The 20,567-nt window shown below is 39.3% G+C and overlaps 1 protein-coding gene across 2 annotated transcripts; it reads left to right on the forward strand.

Moving 5' to 3' along the window:
• The first annotated feature begins 1,805 nt into the window (after nucleotides 1–1,805).
• rbms1b (RNA binding motif, single stranded interacting protein 1b) lies at nucleotides 1,806–20,075 on the forward strand. Of its 2 annotated transcripts, none has more exons than XM_026144868.2 (13): nucleotides 1,806–2,120; nucleotides 4,883–5,058; nucleotides 7,258–7,316; nucleotides 9,492–9,583; nucleotides 13,446–13,603; nucleotides 14,584–14,663; nucleotides 15,233–15,348; nucleotides 18,192–18,241; nucleotides 18,329–18,416; nucleotides 18,720–18,770; nucleotides 19,167–19,277; nucleotides 19,409–19,489; nucleotides 19,594–20,075. In XM_026144868.2, exons 1-13 carry the CDS (start codon nucleotides 2,070–2,072, stop codon nucleotides 19,663–19,665), a joined length of 1,185 nt encoding a protein of 394 aa, XP_026000653.2. In that variant the 5' UTR covers nucleotides 1,806–2,069; the 3' UTR covers nucleotides 19,666–20,075. The 2 variants fall into 2 exon arrangements, with proteins under 2 accessions (XP_026000653.2, XP_080146512.1); XM_080290386.1 differs by having other exon boundaries at nucleotides 19,212–19,277; nucleotides 19,594–19,805.
• The last annotated feature ends 492 nt before the right edge of the window (nucleotides 20,076–20,567 follow it).

Below are 20,567 nucleotides of genomic sequence, written 5' to 3' on the forward strand. Positions count from 1 at the left end.
ACTCAGATGCCATTGCTGCTTTCATCATCTGAATGGGGACCTTCCCAAGCTCAGTGTTATCAGAATGTTGGAGATGTTGCTGGATCTACTGTACCTTTGAGAGCTTAGACATGACCTGGTTACGTCGCACACAAAATAGGAGAGCTGATAGTGCTACAACACGCACCCCAATCTGCACAGCAATGGCCCTCCTGGAAGTGAGGAAAACCACCTGCTGGTGTGACTGTCCAATGCTCAGCTGGATGATCTGCTGGAAAAAGTTGCTACCTTTGGTCCTGAATCACAGACAGGAAAGTATCAATGCAGTCCATCTGCAGCTTCATACTGACCATCAACCTGCAGAAAATGTCTGTTGCCAGATGGGCTAAAATATCAAAAAATAAGTGGTACAACCAGTCTGTGGGCTACTCCTGCTTTGCTGCTGTTTGTGCATCAGGTAACCTGGGAGGAGAGTTAAGTTCTGAAACCAAGTGTTAAACAATGAAAAGTATCCACTGCAGCCACTGTTTATCCATTTTGTATTTTTGTATTTTTTTATGCTTGCTGGGACTTTGGAGAACTGCAGAGGAGCATTTTTGTGGTGGCTGAAAACCCCTTTCCGTAGGCGAATACTTCTCCAAATGGACACTACCACGTTAGCATAAATTAAGCATAATGGAGGCCCCGGAGCAGACCAGGAACATGCGGTAGAGATTACATCTCTGGGCGGGCTGGTTGCATGTTTATTTAAATTACACTGAGGTCAAAAAAGATGGATTGATTTCCCCCTTTAAATACGACACTTGAAATTACTGAAAACGAATTTATACCAGAATCAAAAGTGATGCCAGAATCAAAGAATGGTAAATAAGCTTTTATTTAATAGTATGGATTGCACTTTGCATAAAAGCTGCAAGCTATATAAAAATTTTTTTTAAAAAGTACAGATTTTAGTTTTAAGAAACTTGCAAATTGATTGTACTTGTAAAAAAAAAAAGAAAAAAAATCTTTAGATTTCATTATTTGCATATGTGATAATACTTTTATTATTTCTTTTTTTGTTAATTTTGTTTGCATTTTTTTGCTCTTATATTTTTGGTTTTAATAGTAAATTCTTCTTGGGTCCCCCAGGGTCCCAGTGTTATTCCATGTATGCAAAAAATGTGGTTAGGTTGAGGGTTAAAGGGTCAGTTTACCAACATGAGAGAAAACATATTATCTTTAGTATTTTCAAGCCAGATATGTAGCTACAGTGTTTGAGAGACCTTATAAGCTATGATTGTAGGTAGACACAGTATTTTGTTTTCAGGTTTTTATTAGTGTATCCCAATTTCTTCACCGTGACTTGTAGAGTTGTCTAATGGCTAATAAATGTGCTGCTTAAGGTAGGGTGACGCATGACCCATAAACACTGGATTTCACCTTGATGACAGGTGGCTGCACCTAAACAATTAATAGCACAGATCTTGTTTTGCCCTTTTGTTTTTCACGTAGAACAACACCAAGGTAACACATCCAGGACGGTGGATGTGCACAGTGGAACGTTTGGTATGTAGCCTTGAATACGTATAACGACAACAGAGGGAGAAACAGCGCCTTGGTTTTATGTGTTTAGATAACGAGGAAATTACAGATAGTCTCGCACACATGAAGAACAGTTCAGCTATAATACTTGACATATATTTAATACTCATTAAACAAAAGATGTGGTAGCTGGAATTAATTGTGGCTACCTTTCATGAACGCCAACCCCCCTACGCCCAAAAGCATAAATGGTCTCTCCCACCGTAGCGGCGTCTGTCCTGTGCGGCGCTGACTGCAAATCAATGAAGCCCGTATAGTCGCTAAGTAGAAAAGAGACGGGGCTGGGCGACTGAAGTTGGGACAATTTGCGGAGGTTTCTGTTGCCGGATAGTCGACGACAACAAGGATATGTATACAGCGAATATGCGCAGAAACCAGTTTTCTTGTCTTTTAGCGGAGTAAGGAGGATATCTATCAACATATATTCTACTTGTACGTGGAGTTTGGTGCATTTCACCTGAAATCTGTAGCTTTAGCAACAACTAACACCCACTGTCCAGTTGAGGATGATTTTTGCCAATACTGGAAACCCGATAAGGACTCCTCATCGCAAACAGGTAAATAAACAAATATTTACTAAAGACCAGGCTTACGACGTAAAGTTGCCTCGTCGGCAGCCTTATGGAATAAGTCTGTATGACAGAATCGCACAGCGCACATAAACCGAATGTGAACCGAGAAAACTTTTTTACTTGTTATTTAAAGTGGCAGCGTTCACGTTTTGTGATGTAATCGCCACATAGGCTACTTATGAATAATGAGAATACCTGCTGCTCCTGGGCTGCGGTCCAGGTCCTGTAGTAGGGACAACATGAACTGGCCATCGACACCACTTTACATAAACTAAACCCCGCATAACAACTTCTAGGGTGCATGTTTACTTGCACCAGTCTCTATTTTGTTTGGTTTCTGTTTCAGTGCGCTCTCTGTCAGCGCAGTAAGCCACTGGCTGCTTTATCTATTCGAGAGTAAATGCATTCACTGAGTTTACTTGCTGAAGGCTACAGATCTTCCCCTCTATAGCGTATAATTACACAGTATGGATGCTTCATTGCCCGCTGATGGATTTACTTTGTGCCAGTTACATATAGATGTCGAAAACACCCCTTGAGTCAATGGTTTGAATAAGCATATTTACTTTGCGCTGCTCATGCTGTTATCCTGTGGCTAGAGCTCCATGGGTGAGGCCTGTTACTGGAAACCCTGTGTATATTTCCGGCTAGGATATGACGGGCTCCGCTGGTCTGTAGCTGGCTGATAAGATGTCGTCCTCTCCCCCATCTCAGTCTCTCGCACTCCTGCATCAGCTAGTTGTCTGAAAGCCAAATTCACTTTCAGCCCCACAGAAAAAGGGAGGTTACAGCCACCTGAGTCCCAGGCTTTGAAACATGAAGCTGTGGTCTTTGTGGCCGGAATCCTCTTTTAAGATCGCCTTGCCTTGTGTGTTGGTGTTATAAACAGTCACCGAGGTGCATGCATATAGGGCATGTCTCACTTTATATTATGTGGCATTTAGAGCTGAAAAGAGTGTTTTTTGTTTTTTTTTTAAACAAAACTATTATTCAGCAGTGACTCTGCCAAGTTTAAAGATATAAGTTTTAAAGATATAACTTGAAGAAAAACAACCAAAAGCTCCATCTCCTTTCCTACTGTTTAAGTTCTTAATATGACAAATATATTTGTTAATGATGTACCCAGAGATAGCATCAGCTATGCTTTTTTTTTTTTTTTCCAGGATGTGATTCATGTCTGCTTAAGAGTCTGTCTTTTGAGAGACCAAGAATTTAGCTTTAATAAACTTGCCTTGCCTTGCCTTGCCTAATAAGACTTGTCTTATTTGTTATTCTTGGTTTTGGGTGGCACATTGAACTGTTGTATCAAAGCAAGAGGGTTCTTGCTTTGTATCTGCTGACTGTGTGGAGTTTGAATGCGCTCCCTGTGCCTCTCTCGATACTTCCTCCCAGAGTCCAAAAATATACTTGTTAGGTTAATTGGTGATGCTAAATTGACCGTAAGCATGGCCTTGTTGGCTCTGTGATGGAGTGGTGACTGGTTCAGGGTGTAGCCACCCACAGGCTTAAGTCCTCCCATAACCATCCACAGGAATATAAAAGGATTACGTATAGTGTATTTTAATGAAACTGTGAAGATTAAAAAAAAAAGATACAGGAGGTGTAGTAGCTAGTTAAGATTGAACGTGTATGATACGGTACTTGCAGAATCCCAGTAAGGTAATTATTGTTTACATCTTTTGGCCTGACAATATGTGAAAACTCTGTGTTTGCTGTTATCAAGAGAAACACCATCTTAGGCAATTAATAATTTGACTTTTATCAGTTGTTTCTCATTAATCTCATTCTGTTCAAATTGTGTAGCAATCTCACCATGCTTCGAAAAGCGGGTGACTGGTGGTTAAGGGTGAGGGAGATAGAGACTTTTGCCTGGAGTCAGTGGGAAAACAGTAGGTCAGGCTTGTTTCATGGTGAAGGCATGTGAGGCAGGCGACCAGTTGGTCACAAGAGAAGATCCTCTAGGCTGACGTCCAGATTTGGATTGCTCAATCCTGTCACCACTTCGTGCTTGGGATGCCATCAGCTTCCTCTCAGCGTGTGATTCTTCAAAGAGGGGGGTGGGGGGAGGGATTGGAGGTCGGGGGTAATCACTGTCAGATAGCGAGGAGGGAGACAAATCCCCAAGGGGAGAAGTTCTGTCAGACTGGGACATCTGTGTCTTGTAAACACAAAGCTCAAAGTTGCTCAGTCGCCAGAGGACTTTTACTTTTGCTTTTTTTTTATATTCCCCGCCTTCGATAAAGAGGCTCAGTAGCTAACAAACACAATGCTGACACTGAAAGCGTTGGTTCACTTTGTGAAAAGACTGTCATACATATATATTGAAGTCTGAAAAGCCGTCCCTAAATAAGTAAAGCATGTTATAGCAGAATATTGAGGTTAAAGGGTTTAGAGCTACACCTTAGATGGCTGCAGATAGCTTATTCGACACCCTGAGGCATTGTGACGTTAGTGTGATGCTGATGTCAAAGCTACAGGTGGCTGTGTGGGCTGATTATGCTGACTGCAGAGGTATGTTGAGGATTGCCCTGTATCTATGAATCAGTGGTATGGAAAAAATAATAATAATAATTCTCACACTGGACATTACATGTTTCCATGATGGTTTCCAGGGTTCAGACAGATCCTTGTTTTTCCCCTTGTACGTGTCTATTGTAACAACATGTATGAATGGATAATAAACCCTGTTTGATTTTTGATGAACCCTTGAAACGAGTCTAACCTATTGTTTCCCTGACGTACAACAGCAACCTGCTCTATTGTCACATCCCATGGCTCCACCCAGCCCGAGCACCAACAGCAGCACCAACAACAGCAGCAGCAGTAGCACTGCAGGCTGGGAGCAGCTCAGCAAAACAAACCTCTACATCCGAGGCCTGTCCCCTTCAACTACAGATCATGACTTAGTCAAGCTCTGTCAGCCGTGAGTACCACCGTCCTGCGCTGTCCTTTATTATCTGCCATTGATCATTCATTGATTTATTTTAGTTTGCACTGGTTGTGACTAATGAAAAACACTATATGGACAAAAGCACTCTGGAATATCGCACCATGAAAGCCCTCAGTGCACAATTTTTGTCCTGATGTTTATACAGGGAAGGTTTAAAACTCTGCCGTCGCTGAGTCAGCAGAGCGTTGACGACTTTTACACACTGTGCACTTCAGCACTCAGCAACCTGGCTCTCTAACTTTACGTGGTCTGCCACTACATGGCTGAGTTGATGTGCTTACACTTACAGTTAATTGTAGAATATCCAGGAGGAAATAAATTTCACAAACCTGTTGCAGGGGTGGTATCGGATAACCAGTTCTTTTACAATTGCTTGTAAAGGTAGACTGCGTGGCTTGTTGCTTTATTTTTATACAGCTGAATTCAAAGATTAGGAGGTGTGGCCCAGTGCTTTTGTTCATATACTGTAAATTTATGAGAATGCAAACAGGTTGACGTAAGAGGTAAATGTGTCATTTTAGCAATATAACAGCAATATTCAAGGATACACTTCAATACTGATTTAATAGTTATCTCAAGGACTGTACATGGAAAGAGAAAAATAGAACATAACTCAACTTGACAGCATGCAGGGCACAGAGTCAAAGATTTCATATATCGTATGTGTGGGGGGAAAAAAAAGAAAAGGTATGCACTGAGCTCATTCACAGCCCTCTTTGCATCCTGATTGCTTTTTATATACCAAGGAGACAGACCATGGCGCATCAGAAATTTCATTTCCTTTTCTCTCTGAGGCCCCATCTTAAAAATATGACAGTGAATAAGAAGGAAAAATGTGCGGTTCATTTGTATGCAGAGGCTTATAGGTAAATTTCGGGTCCAAAAGAAAATTTTTGACCCTGGGGATTTTTTTGTTTTTCCGAATCATGTGAGGATGTAGTTGGAATCATTTTATTTGTCGTGGTGTATATAGGTGCATCGCAGAGATCACATCAAACGTGCTGCTTACCACTTCCTTTTTAAATATGGGAGCAAACAAGACTTGACTTGTGCATTCAGAATACCTCACTGGATCACAGCGAATGATCTGAAAGTTGTGATAAGCGGTTACGTGTTAGGTACATGCAAATGTTCTGCATTTTGATGGTTCTGTAAGAGAAGTAACAGGATCTGTAGTTGAGTAAATTAAAATTAATGTTCAGGAGAAAGAGGGGTCATAAGTTCATGCTCTTTCACCCAGTTTAGCATCTGTAGCTTATATATCCTCCAGTTTGTTTTTCCGGTTACATTGTGTCCTGAAGCAAGGGCATATAAACCCTTCAGATTTGGAAAATACTGTACAATTTAAAAAAACAAAACTAAATAAAGATTCTGGAGATTTTCCTTTTGTCTTGTTATTCCCATTTTGGTCACAGATTTTATTACTAACCCTTTTCTAGTTTGAAGAGGACTAAACGTTGTACCTACAAAAGCACTTTTTATCTCTATTACATAATATTTGTGACAGAGCAATTTAGGGTTTTGTCTTAAGTAACATGGAAATTTAAAAGGGTATCCTGATTAAAAGGGAAAGCACAGGAGCAATGTAGTGAATGGAATCTGTGGTGACCTGTAAGCATGACATGCAATGCAAAATGGTCAAGTAAACCACTTTGCATTTACTAAACTAATTTAAACCTTCAAGCGATGGATTGGAAAGATGGCTAATGCCAAGAAAGAATCATTTGAATGCGATAATCTTTGTATTTCATGAGGCATGGGTCTGTCAGTACTTTAGAGAAATCTGTCAGTGAAAAAGTCTTCTGTGAAGACGGTTTTAATGTGTATATAGTTCACTACTAAGCCTAAATATAATCTTGAAACAGCCTGTGACACATAGACTTTGCAAGGATGTTGCCCTTCAGCAACCCTCCTTCTTGCAAGAGACAATGAGACTGTTAAAAGTTTAAAACACTGGTTTAGGTAAAGGGACTATTTGAAATTGGAGATTACTTGTTTGCAGCACTGTGGGGTTTTCAGCACCACATGGAAACCACTTCCTGTTTCTCATGTTTTTACAGTGATGTCATGGATTGTTGCTCAACCTCTTCTCTCAGTCAAAGTGTTTTATAACTGGCTTTGTCTGGTGCGCAAACCTGCTAACAATACCTCGCCTTTCTGCTCCTCCCATAGGTATGGCAAAATTGTATCAACAAAAGCTATCCTGGACAAGGCTACAAATAAGTGCAAAGGTGTGTCATCTTCTTTTTTTTTTTGTCTTACCAGCACTGCCCTCTTTTATCTCTCTTGAGATTCAATATGCATGAAAGGAAACTGCCACGCAAGATATATAGCACCTACACATTCCTAAAATTCTCCAAAAACTGCAGCATCCAGGGTGTGACTTCTGTCATTAAAAAAAATCAAGCAGACATGTAGTTTCAGATCATTTCAGGAAACAGACAGTCAGACTGTTTAAAGCTGCCTCTCAGCTCGTGTTATTTTAAGCAGCGGCTCTTGTCGCTGGTTTGTCGCTATCATGCACGCTGCCTAGGAGGAAGCCGTGCCCAACTCTTCCTCTTCTTGCTGAGTGACACTGTTGGTCTTATTCCAGTTCTAGTAGATTGCTCACCTGACTAAAGCACGGCTTGCTGAATCTCTAGGGGTAATGGGATTAAGAGATCGCTTTGTCACTCTCTACTGGATTATAGAGATGCCAGTAAATCAAAGTCCTTCAGTGAAATGAGAAACCATTAAAGACCTTGCGAGGCTCTGACTGAATTTTAAATAGAACAGGCTTTTGCGATGACCTTATTTATCCACTTTAAAAACTGCCTTATTTGGCTTTTTTACTGGCTTTTTTAAAACAGTGTGACCCATTTTTTTTTTTTTAGCTGGAACTGTTCTGATACATTCATCATGACTCATTTTAAATGTGTTCTATATATCAAGAGCAGTAGAAGCTATAAACTATGTATACACCCTGTTTGTACCCCCATTACAAAGAGCTGAACTGACCCACTGGTATCTGCAGCCTCAGCACTTTTTTTCCCCCCCTACTTTCGAAAAACATGCTGTCACACGCACAAATCAAGCATATTTATATGTACAAACAGAAAGAACTATATCATGTAATATACAAAAATACACATTTTAAAGTTACATCTTAAAATATAGAATGAATAGTTATCTCAAGGATAGCTATTGGTGGTTCTATCATTATCTGTTCCTGGTATAGAGAAATTCCTTGTAAGAGCAAGTCTCATCACTTGACATCGATCTTTGAAATGCCTCTGAGTAGTTATTTGGGCAGTTATTGTGATGACCCCTTCTAAATGAATGAGGAGAAGGCTGTAGGTTTAATTTCAGTGGTTACTGGGGCATAAAAGTCAAATCCAGCACAAACTATTAAAAAAAACTTTTGGCAGCCACTTGAAGCAATAAATCACTTTAATAAAACCTGTCTGACAGTGAAGGAGGTTTAAAGATCTCAAAAAGCAACACATCATAACACGATCTAAAGAAACACTTAAGAAAGTCACTGTCATCTCTCTGCCTGGGAAGGGTTACAAAGCAAATTCTAAGGCTTTGGGACTCAATTGAACCACGGTGAAAGCTACTATACACATCTGGAGAAAACTTGGAGCACTGTAAACCTTCCCACGGGTGACCAGCTGACCGAAATTGCTCCAAGAGCACATCAGTGACTTATCCAAGAGTTCACAAAAGAACCCAGAACAGCATTAAAGAACCTCAGGCTTCACATCTCTGTTAAGGTCAGAGTTCAAGATTCAACAATAAGAAACAGACTGGGCAAAAATGGCATGGATAGCAGAGTTCATGTAGAAAATCGTCTCACATTTGCCAAAAAACATCCTGATGATCCTGAAGACGTTTGGGGAAATGCTCTGTGGACTGACGAGACAAGCTGAACTTTTTGGCAGGGTCAGAAGGCTAACACAGCATTTCAGAAAGGGAATATCATTCCAACAGTGAAACATGGTGGTGGTAATGTGATGGTTTGGGGCTGTTTTGCTGCCACAGGACCTGGAAGACTTGCTGTGGTAAATTTAACCATGAATTCTGCTCGTGATCTCACACTGAAGCACATTTGGGTTCTGCAGCAGGACAATGATCCAGAACACACCAGCAAATCCACCTCTGAATGGCTTAAGTGGCCTAGTCAAAGTCCTGACCTGAATCCAACCGAGATGCTGTGGCATGACCTTAAAAAGCTGGTTCATGCTCAAACACTTTTTGTATGTCACACAGTTTAAACTGTCAACAACATGTTTCTCAGTTTGACTGCTGAGTGGCTCAGAGGGTCCCCTGTAGAGTTATTCAGAATTTGTTGAGAGCCATGTCTTCTCCTCATGTAATGTCTGTGGTCTAGAATGTCATCCTAATTATGTGTTTTATCCCCTCAGGATATGGCTTTGTTGACTTTGATAGCCCCGCTGCAGCTCAGAAAGCTGTGGCTACCTTGAAGACAAGCGGTGTCCAGGCTCAGATGGCAAAGGTAAGGCTTCATTGCAGACTAATCCTGATATCACATCAATACAAATCACTCAGCTTCACTCTTTGTCCTCCTTCTGGCTACTTGATCAACTTAAAACTAATCCTTAAGGTATTACATAGCAGGATTGCATGATATACGTTCCACAACCAGTATGCTCATTGGCTCTGATCACTGAATTGAATCATACAGGAAGTGTGTGCTGAGAACAGTCTCTATTTGTGTAATTACTGTATGTGTGACAAAAGTAACCCATGCACCAGTTTGTGGCAGCCTCTAGGTTGCTGCATGTGAATTATACAATTACTTGTAGCAGGGTTGTCAAACATAAGGGCCAAGGGCCAGAATTGGCCGCCAATTCTCCAATCTGGGCTACTGGACAGGAACAGGAAAAACAGGAATATGGGACACAATGTGCAGTGAGCTACCAGAACTTTTTCCTGTAATTTTATACATTTATCATGTAGAAACACTAGCTTTTATTGTCATATCTCCGGGGTTAAATGTGCAGGTAAATGTCTTTACGCTGCCAGAAAGGGAAGTTTCACTTGTCTGGCCAAGATCAAAGTGGGCTGTATGTGGCCCTCAATGTAAAATGAGTTTTAATGAATATGTACTCTGCTGGATTGCAGTTGTTCCATTTGCAGTAATTATTAATGAACAAAATGGTAGGTTAATGTGTAACAGGTATTTCTGGTGTGTGTGTGTGCTTTAAACGTGATTTAGGAGTTGATGTTCAGTGATCTTGGAGGTCATAGTTCATGTCTTGTCAAAAGAAAGTAAGTACTTTTACTTGACTGCTGTCAAAAGGACTCTACCAAGACATTTGCTGAATCTCCAACCTCTTCCTGCAGCTTTCTCCCTGGTGTCGTTTTTGCTGTCATTAATAGTCTTCTTCACTTGTGTTCTATCAGTTTCCATTTTGGTTCTCATTTGTACAAAACTAGAAAACATTTGTTATCATTTTTTTAGTACATTTCTGCTTTTGAGAGCATTCCAAAAGACTAATTTGTATCTGAGCTTTAAAAATAATCTGAAAGTTTGAGGATTTTAAACATTTAAAGAAACAACAACATTGTGACATGTTTGCTGGGATTGGTCAGTATTTCCTTGACTTGTTTTTCTTCTGTTGAAGCTGGCAATCAGTTGATGCTCAGCTGGATTGGATCTACTCATCAGAAGCTTGTTCAAGTAGATCAAGTTGCAGTTGTTGCTCAGCTCCTATAAATATGGCTGTGAACTGCGTTGCGCGTTAAGTAGCGCCGTGATGATGGGAAACATGACATCAGGACAAAGTGACTCAAATTGTTCTGTGTCAAATTCTCAGGGCTTGACTGAAAGTTTTAAAGGTGCATGAAACTCCAGTGCACTTTGGAGAAACAGTATCAGTTATACTAAAATCGCAGTGACGCAGACCAGAAGTTACTATATCATTACGAAATCGATACATAAAGCTTTTTTCACAGATGCATGATTAGCAATATAAAAAGTCAAAAATCAACAGAAGGCTCTCAGAATGTGAGTAGTGATCTCTAAACTGCATTTAAAAAGAGGAGAAGCCAAATTCTCATGTAAATATAAGGAGTCAAGGGTACTACTGTGTATCAAATACTTTGTGACACATTGTTTTGGCAGTATTCAAGAAGTTATACTACAGCAGGACAATGTTCCAAAATATAGTCAACACTTTGCAAGAACCATTTTAACACCAAAGAAGACCACGGAGGACTTCACTCCACAATTACATGACCTTAACCCGTCTGAATATTTATGGGGACACTTAATTAATGAGAGAAATCGAATACATTCCTCGTATCATAGGACGTTTTTTCAAACTGTAGTGGGATGACTTGGATCATCAGGCTTTGTAGAGTACATATCAGATCACGTACATGTTATCATTAAAACCACTAGGAGGTCATACCAAATACTAAAATAAAATTCTTTGGTGGTCTTTTTGTAACAAACATTATTTTCAGCTTTTATAAATGATGTTAGATTAGTTTATTAGAAAAGGCCCCACTCAATAATACATGAAGCAGAAGCAGCTCTGTCTGTTAACTTGAATGAAACACTTAAAAAGGAACTGAAGGTTGTGGAAGTTTAGAGAACAGACCATAAATTCATGTTACATTTGAGCAAAACAAAGCAGATTATATTACAGCTCTAAACAATATTTTAATATTTAATGTTTTATTTGAAATTGCTATTGTCTAAAAAAAGTAGTACTGCGAGTAAAATTGGTGATGGTGACACAGCTCGATTATTTTTCATCACTTCGTGTATATCCATGTTGATGTGCTCCTACGGTATGTCTGCCCAGGCTGATGATATTCTACCCACTTCAAAGACTTTTCATTAAATCTCCCAATATAATCGTATATTTATACAGCAGTTCAAGTTAGAGTTTTGAATATTGTTAAATGAATATACAGGAATATTAAAATAACAGATGGTTCGATGGTGGCCTCTGAAGTCATGTTATTTAACTTGTGGCTTTATATCTTTCAAAAAAGGAAATGAATAATTGAGAGTTGGTTTGGTAACAGTGGATTGTCTGGGAAAAAATAGTTCACCTTCCCACACAACACTGAGCAAGGAGCAAGTGTCCTGTGTCATTTCCGTGTCTGCGGTCCAATGGGATCTTGCTCCAACCACTATGCTTTTTTTTTTTTTTTTTTTTTTTTTTTTTTTTTTTTTAAATACAAACATTAAAAATAAATGTTTCTTAAGGTTTTAGATACGTCGTTATATGCGTACCATTGTCATTGTTACTTCGATTTGGATCATTAAGGCAAAACTGAATCCAGATAGAAATAAGCTATTGAAGTCGACTTACTGGATCTTTAAAATGAGGTCATTCACCTCAATCTAACTTCTGTTTACATAAGTCACAAGTAACGGTAAGTACTGGGTCAAAATTCCCCGTGAATATTTACAATTAAGTCATGTCTAACAACCATAAAAAGAAGCTCACTTATTTATTTATTGATTTATGGGTGTCCACTCTGCTGGCAAAGATCTAACAGTTTCAGCAGAGCCTGTGTGAACTTTAGCTTCACTTCCTGTTCTTAGCTGAAAGGAGTACAACCCGCTGTTTGCTTCTGCTGCTGATGTGTGTTTAGAGATGCTCTTCTGCATATGTTGATTGTAATTGGTCTTGCTGTCAGTTTAAAGCAATTTGACCGTTTTCCTCTGACTTCTAGCATCAACAGTATGTTGGATATTTTCTCCTTTTCAAACTATTCTCTGTAAACCCTAAAGATTGCTGATCTGCTGGGATTTTCCCACACAACAGTTTCTGAAATACTCAGACCAGCCCATCTGGCACCAGCAACCATTCAGTTTTGAGGGTTAAATCCTATGTTTGAACACATTGCTATTGTTTGGTGTTGCCTAAGCTGCAGCTAATTTGTTGTCATTCCATTTTCTGTTATTGTTGCTGTTTATGAAAAACACAACACAGATGCCTATAGTGAGAGGCCTCTCCCCAGGGATTCATAGCTATCTCTTGCATTTCTGCTGATGCTCTTAAAATACATCAAGAAGCCAGCTGCGAGCCTTAAGCCACCATGAGCCGCATGCAAATATCATCTTATCAGTGCTCTTAGCCAACCCCTTATTACTGAAAACTCCCCCATTACTGAGGATAAATAATATTGAATTCCTAAGGAAGTGGCTCCTTTCCTCTTCCGTCTACACATTACTAAAAAGTCAGTGTGGATGTGATATTACAAAGGAATATTTTTCCAGGTGTGTTTATGGCATTTCTGGTATTGCAATTACAATGTTTTGATATATGTGCGCTTTGTTCCTTTTTTCTTCTTCTTCGTCTTCTTCGTCTTCTTCTTCTTCGTCTTCTTAGCAACAAGAACAAGACCCAACAAACTTGTACATCTCCAACTTGCCTGTGTCTGTGGATGAGCAGGAACTGGAGAACATGTTAAAGCATTTTGGCCAGGTCATATCAACTCGCATCCTGAGGGACTCCAGTGGAGTCAGCAGAGGAGTGGGCTTTGCAAGGTTGGATTCTTTTGTAATTTATTGTCAGAAATAGAACTTGAAATGGTATTGAGAGGTTGTTGTTGTTGTTGTTGTTGTTGTTTCCCCCCCCCCCCCCCCGTCCCTACCGCACTGGTATGACTAAACCAAATAAGCATGTGAAATAACTGAAAAACTTCTCTGGCCTCTACCTAGCATTGTATATTTTTTGTTGAAAAATTGTTGGATTGCTTCCTGGCCAAAAGAGGTATCTTTACAACTGTAAATGGGAAGAGACTACTTTTCGCCACTAAAACACAAGTGTCGTCAAGGCCAGGAATAGAAACATGTGGCATGGGCCTTTCCAGACTGGCAAGAAAATCAACAGGAAGTCTGATATTAACTTATTATTAACAATGCCACAGTTTTAATCACATTTGCTATGTTCTACTCTATTTTTACCAGTCATAAAGTAGAAATAAATCTTTATATCACTAAAAAACAAAAAAAACAAAAAAAACAAAAAAAAAAAAACATTCTTGTTGTAAAAATCTCAATGCCCTTTTCAGAATTTGTTTCACTTCTTAAAAATAATACCTAAAAACACATACACTGGGGCTGTTGTCAATTAACAAAGAAACTGTTCATGTATGGACAAATGGAAACGCCTTTAAAAATAGTTTCACAATGACTGGTTTATTTAATTGCAGTGATAATAATAGCTTCCGCCAGTCGTACTCGCATAACCTGACATTTAACTAAAATACCTGACAGTCAAAGCCATGGTCAAGACTGGCAAAACAGAAATTATCATATTGCATCACGGGAATCTTTTTGTGCATGTCCAAAACCATTCAAGTTGATTCTACAAAAGATGCACGCTATGAACTTGTAGATAAAAATCACTTATGACAAACCACCGCTTCCACTAACTGATAAAGAAGTCATTTTAGGAAAGCACCTGACGCCTTGTTGCTGCAAATGTCACTTCTGTTGTTTTTCACTCTGTTTTTGGGCTTCAGGATGGAGTCAACGGAAAAATGTGATGCAGTCATTTCACACTTCAATGGAAAGTTCATTAAGACACCTCCAGGTGTAGCAGGTAAGAACATACACTATACCTATACTATATTTGGTGGTGTGTATTGTACAAAATACTGCATTTAAGGTTTAACACCTATGTCATTAACAAAAAGATGTGATAGAAAATAAAGTCTATTAGGGCTAGTCTGCATAAGATTGGGTGGAGTTGTATGGGCCAGATGAAGTGACTGGCTCAGTGGTTCATTCTTCCAACAGGAGTCAGTGAGTCTGCTGGTAAAGAGCTCATATACACTCAGCCCGAAGAGGCAGAGCATAGACAAAGAAAACGAAAGAGCTGCTCTGTGTGGCTTTCACTCCCTCTCTAAGCGTTTTAATTGGATTATTAGACTGAAGTAGTCTCTGCTGGCCGTGCCTTGGTCAGGAAGGGGAGGGGATTAAAGCTCCACAGCTGCCAAATTAGATGTCTGTGTTCCCAGGCTGGCTAGTAAATGTGTACTCCTAGGCTTCAGAGAGTGACTGACTACACAGAAAATAATGGCGAACAATGAATCTGTGCAATAGTGTTTGTTAAACACAAATCTCATATTTCATTCTCTTGCCATGCCTCTTTCTTTTTTTTCATTTTAGCGCCAACTGAACCTTTGCTCTGCAAGTTTGCTGATGGTGGACAGAAAAAGAGACAAAGCCAGAATAAATTTGGCCAGAATGGTCGATACTGGGGAAGGGATGGTGACTCTAGACTGGTAAGTTGATGGAATGAGTCTCAGCTACTAATCCACGGGCAGATAGGAATAATAATAAAGGGCAAAAATCTGAGGCCTGTGCTATGAAGCAGGATTTGAAGCTCAGCAATGGTAACTTCAGATTTACTTGGTAGCTTGTTTTTGTTTCATGACAATAGTTTGGTTTTTGCCATATGTTTTGCCATAACAATTTAACTTGAAAACTCATCTGCTCCAGAAAATAGCGCCACTATTCCTAGAAAATCCCGTGGATTTTGGTGCAGATTCCTTAGAGGGTCTCTTAAGAGTCAATCTTGGGTATCTATGTAAGAAATCAGATTCTCAGTGGAAAGACTGAGGCCTATTGTTCTATGGGTCTTTGTATAATTATATGACACATTTAAAACACTAAAGTCTTGTATTCATTAACGTCATAAGATTTGCAGATAAACCTACTCGCCAGTTTAAATGTTACATTCTTTTTCTTTTGCTACCATGAAATTTGGATAGTATACCAGCTAGAGGGGCAGCTCAAAGAATAAGACAAAATCTGTGATACACTATAAAAATACATCTAAACAACACATTATTCAATATTTCTGCCTTAATGGTGCCTTGATGTTTTCTTCCTTGCTTTAGCTGCTCACTTGCTTGAGATTACATTTTGTTTTTTGGGTTTGTTTGTTGTTTTTTTTATGCAGCTTACAGGTCTGTAAGCTTTTGTGATGCTGTGCCCATCAGTTCACTGATCACTAGGTTTGGGAAGTCCTGGGTTTAATTATGGAGATGGCACTGAGTAAGATAAAGGCATGCAGTAAAAGCTGTCACATTTCACAATGTTGTGTTCAGCTTATTCAGAAAAGAAACGTTTGGCTGCTCCATTATTCACGAGGGGTCATCACAGCGGGGAGCTCCGCATGTTTCATTTGGCAGACTTTTTTTTTAAATGTCGGATGCCCTTCCTGACGCAACCCTAAAGGGAATTCTGTCTCCTCCCAGGATCAAACTTGGGATTTGCTTGTTAGGGAAATGTGTAAATCACTACACTGTGGAGCCACTTCTTTTGCATGTACTGACTGACTTTTTTGTTTGTTTGTTTTAAGCCTGTTAGTAGCCCTCATCACTGCCAGCCGAGGTTTTTTTATTCCCCTCCAAATCATTAATGCCTGTAAAATTGTCTGCTCATATTCAGTGTCCACCTATGTCATAGTTCTCTCAGTTCACTGACAGTGCTTCAGGTGATGCTTTAGGCAGAGCTGGTAGAGGACAAATATCTGTGGAGTCTAATCTCAATGGCACTATTATATGGAGGAAAGCTAAAAAGTAGTACCCTTGGTCAGTACACAAGGTGAACTAGTAGCTGAAGTACCTTCATAGATCATCATCAAACCACCTTGCTTTGTGACTATTATCACACAGTCCTTTCAGAGAAACCTGCAGCAGTGTAATAAACACTCCTTGTGTCTTATTTTAGAACTGCAAGCATTAAAAATGTCAGAAGTTAAAAATGTATATAGTAGGCTAGGAGATGGATTTCCTCAATCAGTTTCACAGAGACTAATAATACACATGACCACACTGCATACTCAAACATGGTGAACTTGTTTGCTCTGTCATTCACCCTTTGCACAGTCACAAAATGTGTCAATTGAGCATTAGCACCCCTTCAAGATGAATGTATTTATATATTACACTGTGAAGATAATCGGATTCCTTGGGTAAGTGCCAGAGAAATGCAAATGTACGAGCTAGTTCTGTCATTCAAGCTCAGGGCTTCTTGGTGACGTTGCAGAAAAGCTTTCTGGTTCTGCGAAAACTGGGGTGTTTTTGTTTGTTTGTTTGTTTTGTTTTGGGGGGGGTTTACCAGCCAGGCTTTTCTCATTAACTGTTGGAACAAGCACTGACTGACTCAAAATGCTACAGCTGGTTAGGATGATCCATTTCTTGCAACTCCATGGTATTTAAGCTGCAGAGCAAGAAAGATTGCACAGATTTCTGCTGTCTCTACTGTGGGTACTACTCATTGTACATAGACTGTACAGTCTGCATTCAGTCAGCGCTATATCAATAAGCTCTTTTTAAAGAGCAATTTCCGTGTCGCTGATCACCACTGAACTCATTTGTTTTATCGTATGGGTGTAACACTCCTGTCAGCAGATTATCCTGTCTTCGTTCCTAGGCTCAACATTAACTTGGGCTAAAGGTCCGACTCTAGTTTTAGTTCCTGTTCTACAGGGCATGAATGTAATTGTCATACAGTGTGTGCTATACCAAATGAATGAACTAAAAGGGAATTATAAGTAATGACTGCAACTTCTGTTCCCAAAAAAGAGGAACAAAGTACAACACCACTGTTGGTCTGTTTCTTAATGGCAAAGCGGTTTCATCTGCAAAAAGAAGCCATCTAACATCTGGTTTGTGAAGGCTGGAGCACACTCATCATCACAGGTTCTTAAATCCTGGGATAGAAGTGTCAATTGATTCCTTGATACCTCATACAATGTGCGCCCCACTTCACGGAGCACAAGTTATAGCTATAAACGCTGTGACATTATTAGTCCACAGCATGTGCTGTTCAAGGCACTGCATTTCTAGTGCGTGGTAATAATTTCTGGCTAGGTCTAGTGCTTTACACTTTGAGAAAACAAAACAAAACAAACCACCATCAGCTGACTGTGTTTGGTCAGTCAGTACAAACAGTGTTTATTAAAAAAAAAAAAAAAAAAGATGAACATCTTCTGTTCCCAACAAACAGAAGTGTGTGTGTATATAGACCCAGTGTCACGCCACAGCTGATGGTTTTATGTTATTTAAAGTTGCAGACTTCATCTAAGTTGCTAAAGTCCTGTCTTCTTTTTCCTCAGGCTGGAATGACACTCACATATGATCCCAGTTCAGCTGCTATGCAAAATGGGTAAACTAGATTAACATGTATAATGCACTGTTGTTGTTTCAATATATTTACGTCATATAATATAATATTCTCAATACACTTTGACAGATTTTTTCCAGCACCATACAGTATGTCAAACAGGATGATTACTCAAACTTCCATGTCTCCCTACATGTCTACGCTTTCCACATATCAGGTTTGAATACTTTTTCTATTGATAAATATGCACTTTAAAACATATGTATGTAAAATACATGAACATTGTAATAGAAATATGTGATTTAGTTTCAAAAATATTTGTAAAACATGTGTCTTTGAGATTTAAAATAGTTTTTGGGGGGGGGGGGGGGGGGGGTTTGGAGATGTAGGTCAAGTATGTGACAAATGCCGGTATAGCCTTTTATGCTTGTTTATGTGCCATCGCAGTAGGACGTGATCTCTGGAAATAGCATTTGCTCTGAGTCAGACTGTTTACAGAGTGTGTTTGTTGATGTTCCAGATGCAGAACCCATCCTGGATGCCTCATCAACCTTACATCATGCAGCACCCAGTAAGAACTGGAGTTCTCCATATTTTGTTCTGCTGTTTCTCTTTTAATCATAATCTGTTAGTCACCAAATATGTCTTTGGTTTACTGTAAACAGACGGACACATAAAGTAGTAGTTACACACAGATGACGCTGATTTATTTATTTATTTATTTATTTTTGAGGACTGAGCAAGGTGTTTGTCTATGGGTGTCTAAATGACTGTTTTCAATGGACTGTATGAAGCTGTGTATTTAATGACATATGCTAAATGATTTCTAACAGATTTAAAATATGATGGTCTTAGTTTGAAATGAGTTGGCAACAATATACAAACAGTGTCTGATGCGTCAGGCCAGTCGAGATGTTTATAGCCAACTTGCTCGACTTGTAAATTTCACCTTCTGCTACTTCTGCAGGGTACAGTGATATCGCCCTCTATTGACCCATCTCTGTCACTGCAGCCTGCTTCTATGATGGCGCCTCTCACTCAGCAGATGGGTCACCTCTCCTTGGGTAGTGCAGGAACGGTGAGAGAAACCTGCATGAGATTAACTGAAAGATTGTTTGACTCATTATACTTTTGTCTTAGAGGAAAAAAAATTTATTAAGATATGCTTATTTTGGTTTGTGAATAATCTCATTTTCCATTTTCTTGCAGTTTATGGCTCCCAATACAGCTATGCAAGGAGCATATATCCCACAGTATCCACATCTGCCGACAGCCACTGTTCCTGTGGAAGTATGTGCAGCAACAAAATTGCAGCCTCACTTTTAGCAAAATATTTTGCCCCCCCCCCCCCCCCCCCCCCCCAAAAAAAACTGAGTTATTACTCTTTCTTTCAGGAAAACAGTGGACAGTCACATGTGGACTCATCCGGCAATCATTCCCCCTATTCCTATCAACAAACCAAGTAGTGCTGAGGTAACCTTTGGACAACAGCCCACACAACAATGTCTACAAACGCAGCGGACGCTAAGGATCTTTCACTGTTTTGCTCAAATGTTTAAAGTGATACTATTTCGGGTATCGTTTTCAGAGCGTACACCTAAGTTCATCAAAGGATTCAAAGTTTATTTAAAGAAGTTTTATTTTCATACTAGAACGTTTATTTTTTACTAGGGGTCGCACAGGACACAAGAAAGAATCACGTGTCCAGTTGTGCAAAGATGTTTTCTGTTCACTTTTTTCCTGAGGATTTTTTTTTTTTTTTTTTGCCAAATATTTGAAAATAACCTTTTTGTGCTTGCTGTGTGAGTGTTGATATGGTGATGTGTTTAGTGTTGTTGTTTTTTTTCTTGTAAAGTGATTTCTTTTTTTCTTAGAACTCAGTCTTGCTGTCTGAAAATCTGCCTTAATAGTTTTGATACATTTCTTGAACAGACCACCACAAAGCAGCAATAAGCCAAAAAAATTTGATAAGAGCTCTCACCTGCAGGCGGTCTTTTTTTCCTTTTCTGTTTTTTTGTTTGTTTTTTTTAATGGAACATGTGTTTTTGCTCCCTTCCTCCAAAACCTACTAGAGCAGCAAAAGAAATTTTCCAAAGATGATTTTATTGGATGGAATATTTATTTAGAAAGAAGGCTGTGCATTCGTGTGGATGTTGAAATGTGTTTTTTAGAATAGCTAAAATTAAGCTTGGTGGGGTGGGTGTAATTTTGTTTTGTTGGCTGTGCTTTCTCTTTTTAAAGGTGGTATTACTAATTGTCGTTTTGATGAGGTAGGTATTTTTCACTTTGCAAAAACGGGAAACATGGACGTATGATTGTGGAAAATTAATTAATCAAAGCCTTAAAATAGAACTTGGCCAAATGTTGC

Source organism: Astatotilapia calliptera, chromosome 16 (assembly GCF_964374335.1).
Source record: "Astatotilapia calliptera chromosome 16, fAstCal68.1, whole genome shotgun sequence".
Lineage (NCBI taxonomy): Eukaryota > Metazoa > Chordata > Actinopteri > Cichliformes > Cichlidae > Astatotilapia > Astatotilapia calliptera.

What these genes read in the sequence shown, in the direction of transcription:
- rbms1b (XM_026144868.2), top strand. Translation starts at nt 2,070, where the DNA reads ATGATTTTTGCCAATACTGGAAACCCGATAAGGACTCCTCATCGCAAA. An exon ending in AGAGGAGTGGGCTTTGCAAG is followed by an intron (nt 13,604 to 14,583) that starts GTTGGATTCTTT and finishes TTTGGGCTTCAG; the next exon opens with GATGGAGTCAACGGAAAAAT. An exon ending in TCAGCTGCTATGCAAAATGG is followed by an intron (nt 18,242 to 18,328) that starts GTAAACTAGATT and finishes ACACTTTGACAG; the next exon opens with ATTTTTTCCAGCACCATACA.